A 13,191-nucleotide genomic window follows, 5' to 3' on the forward strand; every position below is an offset into this window, starting at 1 on the left:
ATATTATCCATGTGTGTCCTTGACTGTACATGCTCCACATGACCATTGTTACTGTGCTAGCACAAGCGTTTGTACACGGGACTGCATTACAGGGTCAACCTCGCAGTCCCCATTGCATCATACGTGTATTGTGCATTGCTAAATAAATAAACTGAAACTGAACGGGGCGACGTGTGCGAGAGCGTCAGCCCATTGTTTGAGGAAACGCGTGTAAACGCAAACTCCCGCACAAAAGCGTAAACGCAATCTGAACGAACCATTAGGGTGTAACTAGCATCATTATCTATACTAGCAATTCGCACATGGCGAGTCCTACAGCTGACCCACCGGTCACGAAGCCTCATAACACATGTTCCAAGCTGGAATTTTGCGGGCACTTTCTCACCACAACGTGAGCCACATCCCTCGACGGGTACGTTGCAGAAAGCTCGAGAAAATGTTCATTCCCAGCTCTACCGGGAAACTTGAGCCACAAGGAGGCGTTTAGTTCTGTCTCGATGAAGTCGTCCACGTTGGTACCAGACAAGTAGAAAACGTACCGTTGATAGTCTCGTGGAAAGAAGCATAAATGCGGACGATCCGTGAAAGAACCATTCATGCAACAGCCTACGTGTTTGCATGCTCCATCGCTCAGGTATAATTCGGGGGCTGTGCACTCGATACGGTCGTCCATCGCCACAGCGTTGCACATTTCTGGTTTTGGATATTGTGCCATGTCGATGTCTTGTCTGCGTACCCGCACCATCTTGTCCACGCGATGGCCTGCGGTGAACGCCGTGGATAAACTGCCAAAGTAGGAGAACATGATTTAGGTTACAACTCCATACTATCATTTAGAATGCCTGCAGTATGCGACGGAACATAACAAACGAGTAATTCCTAGTGGCGGCTGGGGGGGGGGGGTATGTTTAATGGTTGGAGACAAAAGAAAATAATAGACATACAAGGGGCTTGGTATTTTAAAAGAGAAAAAGAACAAGAACCCTAGCGTGCTCAGTAGTGCTCAGATAGCACCGCGGGAGGGAAAGCTCTGGGTGGCCCAGATGTGAGAGACGGGGGCGAGGAGGAGGAGGAGTGTCGTTGGGAGGAACCCGAGAGGTCTGCTTGCCTGATTAGGCGGCATGTTTCTCGGGAAGGGAAAGGTGGTGGAGAGGAGGAGAGGAAAGGGTGAAGTGGAAGACCGAGCGGAATCCGCTCGGGGGGAGGAGAGCTGCGTCCATGGGCCGACTTCAGGGGAACTGTGCCGGCGTACGCCTATTACACATCTGAGGGAAACCCAGGAAAAACCCCAGACGGCACAGCCGGCCCGCGGATTCGAACCGCGGACCTCCCAGTCTCCAAGCGCACGCGTTACCGCTGCGCCACCGGAGCTGGTGAGACGGGGGCGGAGACTGGACCGGTGTGCTTCGTACCGCTGGCAGGCAAGGAGGATGTGTCACATATCTGCGCGTGGGGCAAACAGGAGGCAGTCGTCTTATCATTAACAGTGAAGAAGAGTGGAGTTCGCGCCACATTCAGCTGCAGTACGTCTCCTCCGAAGCAACGTCTCCTCGCTACTTGGGATGCAGCCATGCACAGCACGGGCCATTAGCGTGCCAATGGATCGCGGGAAGGTATCGGTGCAGACAGCTTCTTGCTGAGAGAGCTGTGGCTTTATTCCCAGCACAGCTACGTAGCCATACTTGTGTCACCCACTACGCCGACGATATCTGCATATGGATACGCTTCAGCGTTTTTGCAGCACGCCCTGGACACCACGGTCTTCCATCTCGCGGAACGCGGTCTCTCCATTTCGCCAAGTAAGACAATAGCGATGGCGTTTATTTTCCACAAATACCCAATATGTGTGGAGGGCTCTGCTCTCCAGTTTGTCTCCCATGTCGACTATCTTAGCGTGATAATTGACCGCGGGCTCACGTGGGCTCGGCAAATTAAGCCGATTGGTGCAACCACAGACAAGTTTGTAAATGTCATCCGGGTGGCATCCATATGTGGGTCATCCTGGGGCCCGACCAGTGCTGACCTCCTAGGTCCCCCCTTCGTTGGTACTCGGGATCTTAAGATGCAGTCTGGCAGTTGTTGCACGACCTCAGTGTTTCTGGTGACAGGGCATTACTTGGTGCTCATGCTAGAAGCCTTCGCCTTTGCTTAGGTATGCCTAAAACAACAGTGACCTCCGTTTTGGAAGAGGCGCGAGAACCTTTAGCCCACATTCTGCGCGGCTAAGAAACTCTTGGTACTTACACCCGATTCGTCAGCCGACATATCCATCATTATCCACGAGATATCTGTACGATTTCCCGGCGTCCGCATTCTGTCGTGCTCTGCTTCGTCTAAACAACTACATCCCTCACAGTGCCACCTCTGCTGCGTACGCACCACCGACACGGACACTGAATCAGCCCATCGTACATGAGTCTGTCCCTGACACTGCTAACAAAAGCAGCATAACACTTGTCGCTGTATGTCAACTCACCCTGGACCACATTCATGTCATTCATGGCCGGTGGTGTACTCTGGCGGGTCAGTGTGGCAAGGTTCGCCGACGGCGGCGTGCTATGTCACTTGCGACGACTTCGAGCATGTGCCTCTGCTTCCCTATCAAACGTCATCTGTAGAAGCTGTTCTGTTTGCTATTTTTGCTGCCTTGAAGCATTCGTCTGCTTCTCCGCCTAGTGCCTGGACGGTACTCACTGACAGCAAAGCGACCCTAGCTATCCTGGTATCTTACTCTGTCAGGATAATCTGCGACGTACATTCCCTGATCCTCGTAACATAGAGTGAACTCCTGTCCTTGGACCACACAGTGTGGCTTCAAGGGGCTCCGAGCCATGTCGGCATATACGGCAGGCTGAACGTGCCCATGCGTTACAGCCGGTTGGTGGAATACTCATCTCGACATCCGCAAAAACTGCAAACTCCAGCTGCCAACCGCTGCTGACTGCAGCTACGCTGCTTTCTTATACTGTCACCACGACTGTGTTTGTCAAGGACGCTGCCAGAACCAACCCATTCTTGAAGTTCATTGACACAAGGAAGGAGTACACTATTTGCAGTCGTGTCTCAAGGAAGGAAGAATCTGTCACCCATCGGCTCCGCCTCAACGTCACCCGCGCTCCGTTCCGCACTCCGTGAAATGAACCAGCAAGCCACACCCTTATGTTCTACCTGCAACGTTGAGGCAGATGTTGGGCGCCTTCTTCTCTAGTATCGCCGTCCCAAGTCCTTCCGCGGCAAGCTCAAGTCTCGCATGGCTAGTCGGATACCCCCCCCCCGTAACACTACTTGTCACACGCAGCGTGGTGTGACCGCGGCGCTTCCCCACTACCTGCGTGATACCGGTCTCCTCAGCAGTCTGTGACACCCTGAGTGGGACGGCGGAAGACCTCAGACCCCACATTGCCTCACTCTTAACTACCTCTGGAATACGCACTAAGAATGAGTGAATGAATTATTTAACAATGAATAGCAAGCAGTCCTTTCTGGCTGACTTCTCCAGTCAAAATAAATACCCCCCCGACAGAGCTGCATGCAGTTGGCAAATATGTGCACTATTCTTCAGACACTCATCACCGGACACCATCATCCTTGCGCAGTATGCTAACGAAAAAGCTCGCTCCCTAACGCAATGGAAAATATATACGTCAGACAGGAGCGTCTGGCTCCAACTGACTCACATGCAACGCAATGCAGAGTTACACGAATTTTGTCGTGTTGTGATGACGTATGAGCGTCCTAACCGACATCTCCTTTTGTCATAATCTACGTAGCGGAGACCTTCGCGGCAGGATGAATCAGTATTCATGCAGGTTAGGCAAGGTGAAAGGGAACGCCCTCACGTTGTCACAATGTCGTCACGTTGACGGCGTGCATATGTCTCTCCTCGTGGGATCTAAAAGATTGTCCAATAAAACGTTTCTTTCAGCTTCTTGGTCACAGTTTATGTTCGAATAAAAGAGCTAAAACCGACGGAAGAACACAATGAACCGCAAGCGGACGGATACAGAGCGCTAAATTGTCCAAGGCTGCGTTCTGCCCTTTGGTGGTATGATTCTTTGTCCGGAGCACAGAAGTCGCCTGACTTGTCCCTTAGCGGCAGCCGGACGTCTTTCTCCTTAAGTTTCTTGATGGCTGCGTTCACGGATTTATATCCTTTGCTCGGGATTCTTGTTTCCTGTGCAGGACCTCTAAGCCGATGATAGGGACCTCGTCTTCTCGTGCTCAGGAAGTGCATTGGCTACTGGATGCACTGTCCCGAGATTCATAACTTTCGGTGACTTCAGCTATGGCGTACACTTGTGCCCATTTTCTAATACTTCTAATACTGTTCGTTGTGTTGAGTGTTCGTTTAATTAACTGCTCTCCGGTGAAGGGTCACCCCAGGTCGTAGTCACGATTTATTTGTTGTTGTTGTTGTTGTGTACGTTCGTCAGCGTTAGCGCTGTCTCAGGTGTTCTCAAAGCGTCTGCATTTCAGTTAATTGTGGTGCCAATAATAAACAACACCGCTCAAGTGGGCGAAAAGCGAAGCAGGGATTAGGTACATTACGGAGCACGCCACCCCTGGAAACAGACGTCTGGGAACTCTGGGAGCGGTCTCTTCAAATTGCAGTTATTTGGGTGACATAGGCAACCCTTACGCATATGGATGATTCATCGTGGTTACATGTAGAGTTACGGCAGCTAAACTAATTTCCCTCTTTACAAGCTTTGTTAGGGGAGATAAATGCCTGAACAGCAACCTGGGCTCCTTGCGGCCCAAAGTGTGCACAAAGTGTACAAATTGTACAGTTGGCTTCAACAGCCCTTCCAATTTTATGGAGTTATTTGCACCCGTACGGGACGTTCAAGTGGAACCTGTGCAAGAGCGTCTAGTCAGATCGAGGTAATGTTGACGGAACACTAAACTTTCGTTCCGGGTCTATTATAGATGTAGCAACGAGAAGTGGTTGTCGCATTTGTATAAGTCTTGCCGTCTACACGCACTCGTAGCCCATGTAAGACATCTCAGTAGGTCTTGGCACATTTGCTTTGGCGTACAGCCCTAGATATTTTGACGAGGACAGATGTGCCAGGTCCGTTACTTCATCAGCCGCTTCATTACTCTGTATGCCTGCCTGTCGAGGAATCCATATAGTACGGTGTCACGGCCAGCATCCCAGGATTGCTTTACACAGTTAGAATGTCGTTCACTGCGGGTACCATGCACTCAGTTCGTAGGCATGACATTATGGCTATCCCAGCCTTTGATTTACTAATACGACCCATTGCGCTACAGACGGGTGATACACATACTGAAGAGCGAGTAGTATGGTTGCTAGTTCTGGTGTGTTGAGGATGCTCCGTGGGACAGCCGTCTCATTCCTTCCCTGTTGTGTTCGCGGACAACAAAACCAGATGTTGACCCAAATACTGTCGTCGATCAGTCCGTGAAAATAGACGTCCTGTTGTGGTTATTTTCCGTCAAGGATAGGCAGTACTGTCACAGCGCAGCGGGTGGCAGAGCGGACCTTCGGTGCACTCCGTGCACAGTGATTTCGGTAGCGTAAATGTCCAAGCGGTGATGCTGGGTTGACTGGGGAGGGCTTTTTGCAATGCTGGATGATGTGGTGCAATCACTGCGAGGCAACCGAGGAAACGACAAAATAACGACGCATAACTGCGTGCTAGTGGTGTCTATGATGCCTCATGGAGAGATCGTGATGATGATGTGATAAAGAAACAAAATGGGGACGTAAGCTTCGACGAAATCCAACTGACTATCCCAATACGCTTACCCGTCTCGTACAGAGACGGATGTAGTATCGTACAGTTTCTCGCGTTCGCAAAATATCTATTGGAAGTCATCTGGCTTACTATAGTAAACTGGAGGCGGCACGAGGTACAGGTCCCGACAAAAGTTTTAAGGAACACGCGAGCGGTGTATTTTCTCCTCGGTACGACACCCTAGCGGCAAGCGGAAGCAGGCGAAATCAGGCCAGTTCACTGCCTGAGAGGGGTGGACGACTACGCTCTTAGCGACACACAGCGGTAGTTTCGGTATGATTACACTTGTATGTGCCCGCGAAGTGAGTTGGATTTAACTGTTGTGCTCGTCAACAACTCGTGACCCCACGTCAGTTGTTTATCAATCAATCAATTATCAATGTCAGCGTCAATTGTTCATCAGCTCGTTACGCGTCGTCCACAATAAAGCAACTGTTTGCAAGATACCTTTCTTTCTCTTGTCTACGTATCCTCGCTTTTCAATAAAAGCAATACACCGTAAAGTGTTGCCACCATGATTCATCCTTGTTATCACGATGATAGCGGCGAGCTCCCTGTCTCAACCATCGTTGGATCACGTGTTGTTGGCGAGCACAACAGTAAAATCCAACTCACTTTACGGGCACATACAACAGTAATCATACCGAAACTACCGCTGTGTGTCACTAAGAGCGCAGTCGTCCACCCCCCTGAGGCAGTGAACTGGCCTGATTTCGCCAGCTTCCGCTTGCCGCTAGGGTGTCGTACCAAGGAGAAAATACACCGCTCGCGTGTTCCGTAAACTTTTGTCGGGACCTGTACACCTAAGCATACGTTAGCTTTTGGCTAAGGTGCTTTGCAGCATATTCTCTGATGACTCGCACATCGCATGCAGTATGGGCAGATGGTAGGTCAGCATCTGCTGCATGAGCGCTCTATTCATGGAGAGTAGGACTCCGTCGACATTACCAAGCGGGAGCCCGTAATGCGATGTATAGTGTTGAGTCGTGGGTCGGCTCTGCCCTTAAGATGATTGGTGTGAGCAGCCCATGAAAGTTGCACGTCAATAACTATTCCTAAGAACCAACGATGGGAGACCATCTTTATGACTTGTTCATTATGTCTGAGTTGAAACTGTGTCCTTTTTCTTGCTCGTTTTTTTAAAGGAAAAGGGAAGGGAGAGAGTCTTCTCTGTGGAAACATCATGTGAGTTGGTTCAGTCGAAAAAAAACAGCTCACTGGACGGAACATGAAGGATGACACATCAAGGTCGAGCCGGCTCAGTATAGAAAATCGATGGATAAATATTTGACAGACCAGTAAGCTACATATATAGAAGGGGGAGGGATATGTTTAATGCAAAGTAAAAAAAAAAGAGAAGGGAAAGATTGGCCACGATGTGGGCTTGCTGGGCTTGCTGGGCTTTCTGGGCTTGCAGATACAGCTGGGATACAGAAAATTATGAAAAAATACAGAGGAAATAGCTCCTGCACTAATCGTTGTGCATAGGACGTATCAGAGAATGCCAAGGAGTTTAGATTCCCGATGGAATCGTCTCAGCACAGACGTGACTTCAGCGTGCTGGGTAGGGCCAAGTAGCACCGCGAGGGAACGCTCTTGATAGCCTAGAATCAGAGCCGTATATTAAAAGGGAGTCTGGCCATTAATGGGTCGTGCCTATACCTGAAGCTCCACCCACTTTTTCAGCTTTCCGACCAATGAAGTCTTGAAATATGGGGCGCTATCAATCAGCCTATCCTCACTATTTGCCCCCATATCCAACATGGGCAGCGCCATTTTGGGTGGCAAGTGGATTGGATGGGATTGAAATGGATACCTCTCGCAATCTGCAAAAGTAATGGATTGTTGGTCGCAAATTTGATAGGCGCCACCTAGGGAGCGTAAGGCACGTCGGGAATTGTCGTCTGCTTCCGTCGTTGTACCGCTGCCGGCAGAACCACCTACTGGGACACATTCTGTTGTCGGTATGATTTTTAAACAAATGTACATGAATAGTTGGAATATAAGAGGCAAGAATGTTTATATCCATGAAATCCAGCTGTTAAAAATAAGATTGTACAGCACAGCGCCGTTTTTGTTATGATTTCGTCGTGATCGCCGTGTTCACGAGGCCTAACACCGGCGGCAAAACGTATTATTTTCAGTTAGATATCGATGGATCAGCATAAGTTGAAACTGATTTCCGAGAAATTTATATTAGGATGTACATTTGCAGCATAAAATCAGGTTATTCTGTGAAAATTTTTGGTAACGAAATCCCCGCTTCACTGTGCTTGTTTTCGTCGCCATTTTGGGTGGCAGTATGGTGTCATGGCGACCCCCTTGGTAAAAAGCAAACCAATCAGAGGAGCGAAACTGTGATTGACAGGTCGAGCCTCTTTTTGTGACTCCTCCCAATGGCCAGACTCCCTTTTAATATACGGCTCTGCCTAGAATGAGCAAGGCGGAAGCCGGAGACTCGATCGGTGATCTTCGTACCGCTGGCAGGCAATGAGGATGTGTGGCACATCGGCTTCTACGTTGCACGTTGGGCAAAGAAGTGGTGTATGTTGGCTCATCTTAAATAGGAGGAGAGGAGTTCGTGCCACATTCAGCCGCAGCCGATGAAGCAACGATTCCTCGATGTGCGGGAGGCGGCCAGGCACAGCATATGTCATGAAAGGGTCAATGGATTTGAGGAAGGCATTGGTTCGTATAGCTTCTTGCTGAGAGAGCTGTGTGAGGTTTGCAGTGAAGCGGCGGATTTTCAGATGGCACATAGAGTGCGCAAGCGGAAAGGCAGTTGGTTGCTCAGTGTCGTGGGCTTGCCGAGCAAGAGCGTCAGCACAGTCATTGCCTGGAATTCCGACATGGCTCGAAATCCATGGGAACACCACTTCGTGTCCCAGCGATACAAGTTCAGAGTGCAGTGCGATGATCGTGGTGTAGGTATCACTGATGACTGCGGCAGAGTAAGAGGCCAGCGCCTCCAGAGCCACTTTACTCTCGGTGAGGATCGACCAGGCCCTGGGCGCACACGAGGAGACATGCCTCAAAGCGGCCAGTAGTGCGAATGCCTCGGCCTCAGTAGATGACATAAGAGGGAGCTTGAAGCCGTGCTCTGCTCCATCCTCTGGGATGCAGAAGGCAGCAGACGACCCAACTAGAAACTGAAGCATCGGTGTATATTTGGGTTCGATGCCGGTGGTGACTGTAGATGTGGTACAAGGTCAGTTGGCAGGCCACAACTGTTGGCACAACCTTCTTTTTCCTAAGGCCCGGAATTGACGTTTGTACAGGGGGGTAGTCAATTGTCCACATGGGTAGCGCAAAGGGGGTCCGGGGGGGAGGTTGAGGTTGAGGGGATGTTGCTTTGTAAACGGCAAATAGCTTGACCGAATGCAGATGCGAGATAACGTTGCGCAATGTCACAGAGGTAATGGGCTGGATGGCGGGCAAGATAACGTGTGTACGCGTGTAAGGCGACACTATCACGAATAATAAGCACCGATGGCTCGCGTGCCTCCGCCAAAACAGAGAAGGTTTCCGTTGTCTTTGGCACTCCCAAACAGAGACGTAGGCTTCTGGCTTGAACATTAAGCAGCTCCCGCTCGTGAGTGTTGGAGATCCCATAAAGGACAGGCATGCTAGAGCGCATAACGCCAAGCAACAGGGAGCAGTGCACACGATGGAGGTCAGCACAGAACGGGCACCATGTGGATCCACAAAGGTGCCGGAGCACATTACAGTATAGATGCGGGCGCTAGCAGAAAGGGAGTTGATCTGCCGCGACCATGTCAGTCCCCTATCAATGATGATGTCTAGATACCCTATAATGCGAGACGTAGTTCATTCTAGAGCCAGCTAGCAGTAGGGGGTATTTGGTGAAGCAGCGGTGCATGAATGCCATAGCTACTGTCTTAGCCGGCGAGACAGACAACCCACGGTCAGCAAGATGCGCCACAAGAAGGTCTAAGACATGTTGCAGACGACGCTGAATGGCATCACGGCGCACGGCGGCATATAGAAGGGTAGAAACTCCAGCGACGCGGTAAGGAAATGTGAAGGAAAGTGCCTCAGGACGATAGCCGCCAATATTTCGAACACAGACCGTTCTTCTTCCGGGCACCTCCCTTATCATTGGTATGGTATTTAAAGGGTTAGGAATGACATGTTAAAGGTTCACGTGTACTGTGGGTCAACAGCCCGGAGAGTAGGAAAAGTCCATTCAATCCATACAGACTGTTAGAAGGTGAAGAGACTGTTGTTAGAGCGCGGGAGGGGGATCACGTGAAACGAAGGGCATCTTTAAACCAAACAACAACACTTATTTTGAGATAATGAACGGGAACGGGAATGAACGGTCACCGCCAGAGGCGATACGCCACCCAAATGCTGGCGGTGATTATTTTCACACTATGGAGTCGGTTACAAAAATATACAAAGTTCACAATGAAGGCTACAAACAACGGGGCGAAACGGGACGACAGGTAGGGATGGGTGAACAAAACGAAAGATAAGGAGGTTAACGGTTACGTGAAAAAAATTTCCGAAGCATGCATTTTTGTAATAACACATATATTTGTGACGCACAGTTGTGGCATGCAATGGACAAAGTAATGGCCATGCAAAATATTACAGTGTTGATAGGCGATGTAAAAGGAGATAAATAAGTTGTATGTGTTACCCTGATATTTTCGAAATTAAATCTAACGAAATTTTACCGACATACCGGACTCACTAAATGGAATTAAATGACGAACATAAACGAAATAGAGAAACGATCTTGTGCGTACTTGACTTGCACAGCGCAACTTTGCGTTTGCAAAACAGCCATCGAGACAAACTAAAGAAACAAGCAAACAAGCAAGCAACGCAGGACAACACTCATAACTGCAGTGTTTCCTTATGTTGTTTGTCTTTCTTTTTCTTTTTCTGCTTTTCTGTGTTCTATTGTCTGCGCCCAAACTGAGGAGTGTGCTGCCCCCTTGGGATAAAGGAGATGATGATATTTAACTCACCTGAAAATCAAGACAAGCACGTTTAGCATCATGGCTCAGACAAAACAAGTGCACTCAGCTTCGTCAGTAGACCTGTAATACATTAATGTACTTTGTGTACGTTGAACGTCGGAAGGTGCAACGCGAGCCCCATTACAACAAGATTTACGTCCTACGAGACAAACAACATGACAGGAACGACCGGCATAAGCGTCCTGCTTCCCCTCACAGTTAGATGAAATATAGTCAATAAATTTAAACGAAATTTCCAACGCCAATACTTGATTTTTCTTCCCTTTCTCGCCAAGGGGAATACCAAATGGGGCAAGATTATAGAATGATGGTGAAATTGCTAATGGTATTCTTGTGTGCTAGTGCTAAGTGTTAGTCCTTATTACTATTCTTGCCGTTTGCGACGTCATGGCTCTGGGAGGACTCGTATCATCTTTTCTGTCCGAAGAAAAATCTCTCTGTCCGACCGCGCGACGCACGGGGCCCGAACCTTTTGTTATAAAGTGACAGACAGTGCCATGAAGCCTTTCTTTGCGTTTCCATTCCGTCGGGGGGACCATTGCACCCCCCCCTCTCCCACTGCCCCACTCTTCCTCAGACGCTGGCACTGGCTCCATGGTCACACTACTCGACTCCGTGCCACCCGCACAGGCACGTTCAGTACCTGCCTCAAGATGCCAAACTGACCTCCCCCCCGCACATGAGACGCCGGATGTGCATGCAGCGGATCGGAGGGAACGCAAGCTTTTCGCTTATCTCGTTCAGAGGCAGCAGTTGAGGCATATTCGCGGTGTACACGAAGGCATTGCTGCAGTGTATACACAAGGTATCTTGCCGATGTTTACCGACCTCTTTTACACGCTGCGCACACCACGAAGTCGTCAACCCGTTCGCCAGAAAACACCGCCGGGAGCGCATTCACAAAGCGGTACTTCACAACGCTGACGTCCGGCTTGAACGACAAGCGGTCGTCCATTCTCCACACCACGCCAAACGAATCGTTTAGGAAATGTTTCTCAGTGTACGTGTCGGCCAAAACGCACGTTCGCGAACTCTCGTTGGTGCATCGCTCTTGCTTGCTTACAAAGTTGCCTTGACACACGTCTTCCGCAACGGACGTTCAATACGGTATGCCGTGTCTTGAGATTCCAAGAACCCTAAGGTGGGCAAAATTAATTCACAGTCCTATACCACCGTAGCGTCCCCCATGCTCATACAGTCACGTATGTAAAGCAATGAATTGTATATTATTGTAGATCAAGTAGGTTAGGGTACCTGTGCCTGTGTCTCAGTGTACGCAGAGGGAGCTAGTATTGAGGCATCCTAAAGTAGTTGCTCTTCGCCGTTTTCGCGAGACATTCTCGCGCGATCAGCTTGCTGCACTCCACACAAGCTTGTGGGGGTGGCGCTAACGGAGGAGCTAGCCATTTCCGGCCTCACAGAGGTGGGTAACGTTATGGAAGGATTCGTTGACTGTTAGGTCTCACTTGATTCTTAAGTGATGTAGAAGGCAATATAAAATATAACGCTTGGTGACACCAATTTCACTATCTTCGTTCTACGTACAGTTCTAAGTACAGTTCTATGGCAATGTGCGTCCTGGACCGACTTGTAAGGGAACTGTACCGGCATATGTCTGACAGCCGTCAGAGGAAAACCCAGGAAGAGCCTCCTACAGCACAGCCTGCACCGGGATTCGAACCCGGTTACCTCCCAGCCGCAACGTGACATGGCCAGTGCGGGAACTACGGAGTCCCGCGAGCTGTTACGTTTTACACAAATGCTCTTCGTGTTGCTTTGAAATGTCCTTGGCACTCTCAAATCAAACAAATCGTATTCTTTTCTAAGTGTTAAGTGTTAATGCTTATTCTTATTCCCGCCGTTTGCGAAGTCATGGCTCTGAAGGGACTCGTATGATCTCTTTAGATGTTCGAGAAGCAGGTTCCATTTCTTAACCAAGTGCTGTTAATCGCTCTGAGGTAGCCGACCGCTAAGGAGGGCCTAGGCCTCCATCTATTTTCTTTACTTACCATCACCAACAAGAAGAAAAAGTGAAACGTCGCACTAAGGAAGCATCATAGGGTATACTAACTTACTGATGGGTGTGTTTTTCGCCCACGCTCAGGCTTCCTCACCATATGAAAATGTGCTTGACAAAGGCAGGTCTTTTTATTGGGGACTTCGCTTAGGTTGTAAATTTAGTACGTTCATCCTGCATATGTGTTCCATAACGTGAACCAGAAGGAACATCACAGACTAGTGCCCAACAGAATCTCACACACCTTGCCTTCCACTTGGCATGTTTGGTTGTTTGTTTGTAAGGAAAAAAAATCGAGGAAAAATTGAACTCGTCTCCCGACTTGTTCCGCTACTCCTAACATAAATTCTCACCTCACCCCACCCTCCACCCAAAAAAACTACTTCTCAGGTGCCCT

At 49.3% G+C, this 13,191-nt stretch overlaps 1 protein-coding gene across 1 annotated transcript in view; it reads right to left on the reverse strand.

Annotated features, from left to right (window-relative positions):
* The window catches only part of LOC135395301 (lysosomal alpha-glucosidase-like), a 43,942-nt gene extending 33,086 nt beyond the window's left edge, over window positions 1-10,856 (reverse strand). Inside the window, exons 1-2 of the mRNA XM_064626529.1 lie at window positions 10,766-10,856; window positions 386-785 (exon numbers count right to left, since the gene is read on the reverse strand). Coding sequence (XP_064482599.1) covers window positions 386-785; window positions 10,766-10,797 — 432 coding nt within the window. The 5' untranslated portion in view covers window positions 10,798-10,856. The remainder of the gene's footprint in view (window positions 1-385; window positions 786-10,765) is intronic.
* Window positions 10,857-13,191: the final 2,335 nt, after the last annotated feature.

This window comes from Ornithodoros turicata, chromosome 5, assembly GCF_037126465.1.
Source record: "Ornithodoros turicata isolate Travis chromosome 5, ASM3712646v1, whole genome shotgun sequence".
Taxonomy (NCBI): Eukaryota; Metazoa; Arthropoda; class Arachnida; order Ixodida; family Argasidae; genus Ornithodoros; species Ornithodoros turicata.